Source organism: Cryptomeria japonica, chromosome 1 (genome assembly GCF_030272615.1).
Source record: "Cryptomeria japonica chromosome 1, Sugi_1.0, whole genome shotgun sequence".
In the NCBI taxonomy this organism is placed as follows: Eukaryota; Viridiplantae; Streptophyta; class Pinopsida; order Cupressales; family Cupressaceae; genus Cryptomeria; species Cryptomeria japonica.
The window spans coordinates 275,942,114-275,949,056 of NC_081405.1; the positions used below are offsets into that span (position 1 = coordinate 275,942,114).

General features: G+C 33.9%; 2 protein-coding genes across 2 annotated transcripts; both read right to left on the reverse strand.

The window, feature by feature from the left end:
• Window positions 1-1,255: 1,255 nt before the first annotated feature.
• On the reverse strand, window positions 1,256-4,709 carry LOC131065382 (putative disease resistance protein RGA3). The gene is made up of 2 exons (XM_057999879.2): window positions 3,808-4,709; window positions 1,256-3,652 (listed from the first exon to the last, which is right to left on the reverse strand). The coding sequence occupies exon 2, from the start codon at window positions 3,040-3,042 to the stop codon at window positions 1,276-1,278; it is 1,767 nt and encodes a 588-aa protein (XP_057855862.2). The 5' UTR covers window positions 3,043-3,652; window positions 3,808-4,709; the 3' UTR covers window positions 1,256-1,275.
• On the reverse strand, window positions 3,804-4,325 carry LOC131065367 (probable 2' cyclic ADP-D-ribose synthase BdTIR). Its single transcript, XM_057999861.2, has one exon. The coding sequence runs from the start codon at window positions 4,323-4,325 to the stop codon at window positions 3,804-3,806; it is 522 nt and encodes a 173-aa protein (XP_057855844.2).
• Window positions 4,710-6,943: the final 2,234 nt, after the last annotated feature.

Below are 6,943 nucleotides of genomic sequence, written 5' to 3' on the forward strand. Positions count from 1 at the left end.
GTATGTGACCCTAGCCATGAATCCACTTGTCAAATTCTTTTAATTTAATGGTCACTACTACATATGTTTTCATAGATCAAGTGTTCACCATCATAAGAGGGATCCTAGGGTGGTGAAAAAATGATACATCAAATTTATATAACAAGATGATCATTTTGAAGAGAGGATAATAATAAGACATTTAGCCAAAGAGAAAAGAAAATTATCTATAGTTTCCTCTAGGGAGAATGTTTCGCAACAATCTAGCTAATATACATGAATACAATTTTTTTCTTAAAAATAAGAATATAATGAATAATATTGCATAAAAAACAAAGTCATATTTTATTTTTGGCCTCTTAGAGGGGGTAACCTCCTAGAATAATGCTCAATAAAATATAATTCATTGATAACCCATTCTTTTATTAAAACCCTCAATTTGAAGTAGGTGTACTAGAGATAACTTCTAACTCCCATGCATGCGGAATAAACTTACTTGACAAAAAGGTTGGAACTTACAATGCTTATGCATCTAGCAATTTTGATTAATACCATCTTAATACAAAAGGAATTAGTTAGGAACAAATGTTTAGGATTGCATGTCATAATAGAGAATGTGTCCCTTAGCAATTTTTAAAACCCTCTAAAGGTATTTATAAAATTATCACTCTAAATAGGAAGTAAACAAAGATGAATTTAATGAATCAAAGAGAATAAGCACAATATGATTATGATCAAATATACACAAGAAATAACACATTTATAAACAACCAGTGATTTAAAGATGTGAAATCATTAACAAATATATATCATGTGTCATACACAAAATTTTAGACAATATATAGATAGAAATAAACCAATCCCAAATTAACAATAAAACAATTCTAAAATACTCATTAGAGTTATTCATCTTTATTAGACTAAATACTCTATATTTGACATCTTATTTCCTAAAATGATATAATTTATCTTACCACAAAATTTATCAATTAATTAATCTAAATTAATTTATACATACATATTTTGTAAATTAATTAAAATAAATTATTATCTTTTGCAAATATACAAACTATGTTACATTTTCATTTAATTTTTCATTCCATATATAACTAAATAAAATATCATTCACAATCTTTAAACTTAACAAACATAAAAAATCATTTTCACATTTTGAAAAAGTGGTAAAAGTGTTTTCTAAATCTGCTAATTCGATACAATTGATAAATTTCTTCATAAAAAAATCTCTCTTACCTCATAAATAAATTCAAATTTAATATAATTTAAATAAAAATAATTTTAATAAGCAATTGTAATAGTTACATGAGAGTTTATTGCTTTGATTTTATTCCAATATTCTCCGCCTTCCTTTAAAGTCTCCCACCATTCATTTGTCCCACCTGAGTCATAATAATGGAACCGCTCTAAGTTTTTCAGTCGCTCCAATCCCTCCACTTTCTTCACTTTCGGACAAAACCATAAATTGAATTGTTGAAGGCATGCCATTGCTCCATCCTCCAATTCAGGGAACTCCTCTAATGAAGAGAAACTATAAATTTTTAAAATGCGGAGTTGTGGAAACCCTCTTGATTCTCCAAATGCCAATGGAAATTCTCTGCACTTCTGGTTTAATTCCAACACCAACATCACTAGATTGGGCATTCTTTGAAACTCAGGAAAATCACTAAATTCAAACCGACTTAACTCTAATTCCCTCATATTTGCCAACTCACATATCCAACTTGGTACTACAAACCCCTCTAATGTAAGACTTTCCAGATGTTTCATTGCTCTCATTTTCTCTGGAAACTGTGGTAACTCCATTTCTTTCTCACTTGCAGACCACGTATTGTCCCTGATATCCAGATGACGCATCTTCACCAATTGCGCAAGGATCCCTTCTTCCAGCCTCTTCAGCTCTATCTCATGCTTAATAATTAAGAATAGTTCCTGAAGCTGAGTCATATCAACCAGATCATCTAAACTCATGAATTCGTCCTCTTCTATGGAGAATTGCAAGGAATCTGATCGCAGTGTTCTCAAAGAGGCCAACTTTGATATTCCCTTTGGCATGCGATCAATATCCCAGCATTCCAAATGCTGAAGACATCTAAGTTCACTTATCCATACTGGTAATTGAGTACAATAGTGAGGTAAAGCAAGAAACAAGAGGCTTTTCATATGTCTCACACACTCTGGTACCTCCCTAATCTTTGTCCCACTTAAATTCAAGAGTTTAAGAAGGATCATCTTTCCGAGAGATGCAGGCAATGCAGTGATGTTTGTGGAGCTCAAATCCAGAATGCGCAGTCCTCTCATAGTAGTAAACAAGCTTTCTGGAATGCTTGTAATCTTTTCATTATGAGACAGTGTGAGTGTACGGAGATAAACAGGATGGATCTCTGAGATGGCCAAATCATGCAGATCTTTTTTGGCCAGTAAAATCCGAGACCAGCCCATGGCACCACTTGTATGTGAAGACACTTCTTCAACAGAGAAAACACTTTTATCTTCTTCTGATATGTGTGTGGCCAAATCATACAACAGATCATGAACTTTACAATATTTTTTTGAATAAAACCTCCCATGTCCCTCATATACTTGAACCAAACACAGCTGGGCAAGTTGATCTAACCAATCCCAACCCATATCCCACTGGTCCTCTCCTGCGCCTGGGATGAATCCTTCCCCTATCCACAGATTTATCAAATAGTTTGCAAATATCTCTTCATCCTCGGAAAAGAATGAAAGACATGCAAAACACGGTTTAAGGTGTGCAAACAAAGAGTCATAACTCAATTTTAAAATCTCCATGATAGGGTCAGGATCACCAATTGGAGTAACTACTCTTTCGAGCTGACGGCGCTTCAACTCCCATTTGCTGAGAAGTGTGGTGTTGGCCAGAGATGCTGCTATTGTTTTGATAGAAAGAGGTAAATTTCCACATTGCTTTACAATCTTCCGGCCCTCCTTTTCCATGTCCTTCAGAACTCTACTTCCCACACCATCTGGAAATGCGTAGACACAAAACAAGGTCCAACTGTCTTCATCTGACAAATTTTTCATCTCATAAATTCGAGCCCCTGAATTTACAGCAACCTGCCTATTTCTTGTGGTAACCACAACTTTACAATCTTTGTCAGCTGGCAGACCAAGTTTATCAATCAGAGAATTTTCAGTAGATAGAGTCTAGAGATCATCCAACACAATAAGAGATCTTTTCCCTTCAAGATGGTCATGAATCAATTCAGCCGCTCTCTCTTCACTCACAATCTCACTATGTATACCTATGTGGGAGGCTATATCATGTAGCAAATTCTTGAGAGAGTAAGATTTAGAAATAGAGAGCCAAATTGAATGATCAAACTTGGATTTTGCCGCTTTGAAGACATTTTGGAGAAGAAATGTCTTGCCAGAGCCGCCCATACCAACAACAGCTATGACTTGAACTTCTGGGTTTTCCAACAAACCTACCATGTCTACAAGTTTGGATTCTAACCCCACTAGACGTGAATCTCTGGGCAGAAGACTAGATTTCTTCACCTTTGTTGATGTACTTGTTGACGCTGCCTGGTCTGCATGAAGACCTTTCTGATGTTTCCCAACTCCCTTAAATGTCTTTCCAACCTCTTGTTGCACGGCCAAAGCAATCTTTGTACACAGCATCTCGACATTACTGACAATTTTAAGGCAGTGACGATTCAAAAGTGTTCAAAATCAATAGGGAGAGGGTAAAGAGGAAAAATTAGAACATTGAATCATGATAGATTGGAAGAAAACAACATAGACAAAATATGAAGAACTAAAGGGCAAAAATAAACTAGGCCTTACTCATTAGATGTGTTGAATTCGTAGCCAGAGATGAGTGAAGAAGAGTGGAGGGCTGTTTTCCACTGACCAATCATGTCGTCGCCGAATCTCCCCTTTTCTTCATGTTTGGCGAATGCAGCTGCATAAACTCCCTTGTCCAGGTAGCGAAGTTCAAAAGGCTTCACATCACAGAATATGGGAATAAAGCGAGCCTTGGTTTCCAACATGAGAACCAGCTCATCTAGACACCATGAGGACTCCGCATATCGTGGTGAAAAGATGGCGATCTGCACTGCAGAAGAGTATATCGCATTTTGTATGGCAGAGGGAATCGAATCTCCCAATTCTAATTCCATATCATCAAGAAATGTCCGACATTCCTTTTCCTCCAGTGAATCGTAAAGGGCAAAAGCTAGAGTTTCTTTCACATCAGGGCCTCGGTGATTGATAAATGCATCGTATACTTTTTTAGATACAGCAGGCGTTTCCCTTTGAAAATCACTGAAAGAACGCTTGTGAGAAAAGGAGGAAGACGCCATGAAATCAAGTGCCAAAAGAGGAATGGAAAATATATCTCAGACTGATCTGGATTTTGAAAAAACCACTCTTAACACGCTTTCTCTCAACTATCTTTCAGATTCACTTCAATGATCCTGCTGTGATATTTGATCACCAATTTCTTTCGGATACACCAACAGTACCAACACAAACACAACTAGCCTTGATAAACGGAAACCTAAACACTTGAAGGGTAGGTACGCACCCGTATAATGAGGGTAATGAGGGAAAAGTAAGAAAACCTAAACACTTGAAATTGAGAACAGATGTGAATGGAACTTTTACTGAAAGGAAAATTGAAGCAGTAACAGTAAAGCTGGTGAGAGAGATTATGGAGGACAAAGAAAAGAGATTACATGTGGGACCAGATAACACTTACTCCTCACTAAAGCCCTAAACGCAATAACATCCCATCACCCATGAGTCAAAATGCTATAATTGACAGTTGCCTACTGTGGCTCAAATAACAGGTAGCCAGGAACATGTTTTTCTCTGCACGACTTGACTTTGTTTCAGAGTTCACATGGCAAGTAGTCTGTTAATGATGAAAATGCTGAAACGATCAGCATCAGTCATCACCCATGTGAGATATCCGTGCAAAATTGCGTGAAGTGTAAGCTAGGCCACTTCATTTTCTCCATGAGTTTTCATTTTCAAACTTTATTTTCTGACAAATATCCACGGAATTTTGTGGACGCGGCTTCTTCCCTTTGAATGGTCCACAGATGAGCAGAGAATTATTAAGCATCCTCCCCCACAAAATCTGCATCTTTATCTTCATAGTGACGTTTCTAATTTGAGTCCACACATTCAATTTTATTGCTGGCTTGCTTATTTATTTACTCATATAATTCAAACGCTGTGAAATCTTTCATACGGTGTACGTTTCAGTGCATAGCCATAATCTTCGCTAATCGCCCAGGGAAAGTGAGGTTGTCTTCTAATCTCACAATGGCAATGATCCTCTGTTAACTATTTATTTCAATAGGTTTCCAACTAGTTTTTTGGTTTTGTGTTTTATTTTTCATTACAAAAGATTTTTGTAATTGCAATTTTTTCATAACTCTCACTGTGCAAGTCATTAATGTTACAAAATCCATTTCAAAACTTCTTGAAATGATGGTTTTGTGTTTAATAAATAAAAGGGATTTATGGTATGGAGAGTAGAGGTATTCTTAATTGCAAAATACAAGATATATATACTACAAATTAATATTAGGGATATGATATTATAACATATATTTTTTTTCCCACAAATCAAGATCAAATGTGGTAACCAAATATTTTGGTCAATATTAAGAAAAGCAGTCGTTCAATTACTTCCGATTATACGTATTATATGCTTGTTATTCAATTGCACTAACTATTACATGTTTAAAATTGGTAATTGATGACATTCATATTACACTTGTTTGAAGTTATATCATCAATTTGTAGTCCTATTTATATATAGTAGGAGTTAGAATGGGGATATGATAGTAGAACATCCATTTTCTTTGTAAGTAATTGAGATAAAATGTGGCAACACCATATTTGAGAAGATAGTTGTTCAATTACATTCAAGTAGATTATATGAGTTGTATGCTTCTTGTTCAATTGCACTGTTTGCAAAAAGATTATAAATATTTATATTATTGTGGTGTTTCAAGTTATATACAACTTGAAATACCATTATAATATAACTATTTGTAACCCTTTTGCAAACTTATATAACAACCTTTTTGCACAAAAGGTTATAAATATTTTAATTATAATATTATTTCAAGTAATATATAATTGTTATCTAATATAACCCATAACTAATATATTTTTATTTTAATGAGATTCAAGACACACACACACACACACACACACACTAGATATGTATACATATACTTATGTACAGATATGCATATATATATCAACAATGTCAATGTTAAGGATTGTATACACAACTTCAAATCCCATTATGATAATGGTTGTACATAAATGTTTTTTCTTGATTTTATGGTTTATTTTTCTTATATATGTGTGTGTGTGTACATGTATATACGAGTGAACTCACAATAGTGGTTCCCACTTTTTTGCCACTTTTGACACTGAGATGAACATTTTAAAAATAATCTTCAACTTCTGAGAACTATAACTTTTAAACTATTAAAAATTTGAAGATGATGTAAATTAGTGATTTGTAGCATTTTGTTTGTAGATTATATATACATTTTTTTCAAAAAAATTTGAAGGATTTTAAAAAAAAATTCCATCTCCCTCAAAAAGTAGTTTTTTACAACAAACTACATTTTTTAAGAGTGATGTGCCTCCCAAAACGCATAACTTTTTTTCTATAAATGATAAAAATTCAATTCTTTTGAATTTTGGTTTGTAACATCAATATCCAGGGCTTGCAATTGATTTGATAGTGATATGTTCAATATTTTTAATTTTATAAAGCTTTGAAGTCCGACTAGTCATAATTCAGACATAGGTTTAAGTTTGAACACATAATTTGTTCTATATATATCGAAATTAAATTTATTTATTTTGTTAGAAAGAAGACATCAATACCTAGGGCTTACATATTTTTCAAATTTTTTTTGAATTAGTTTCCTATTTTTTCCAA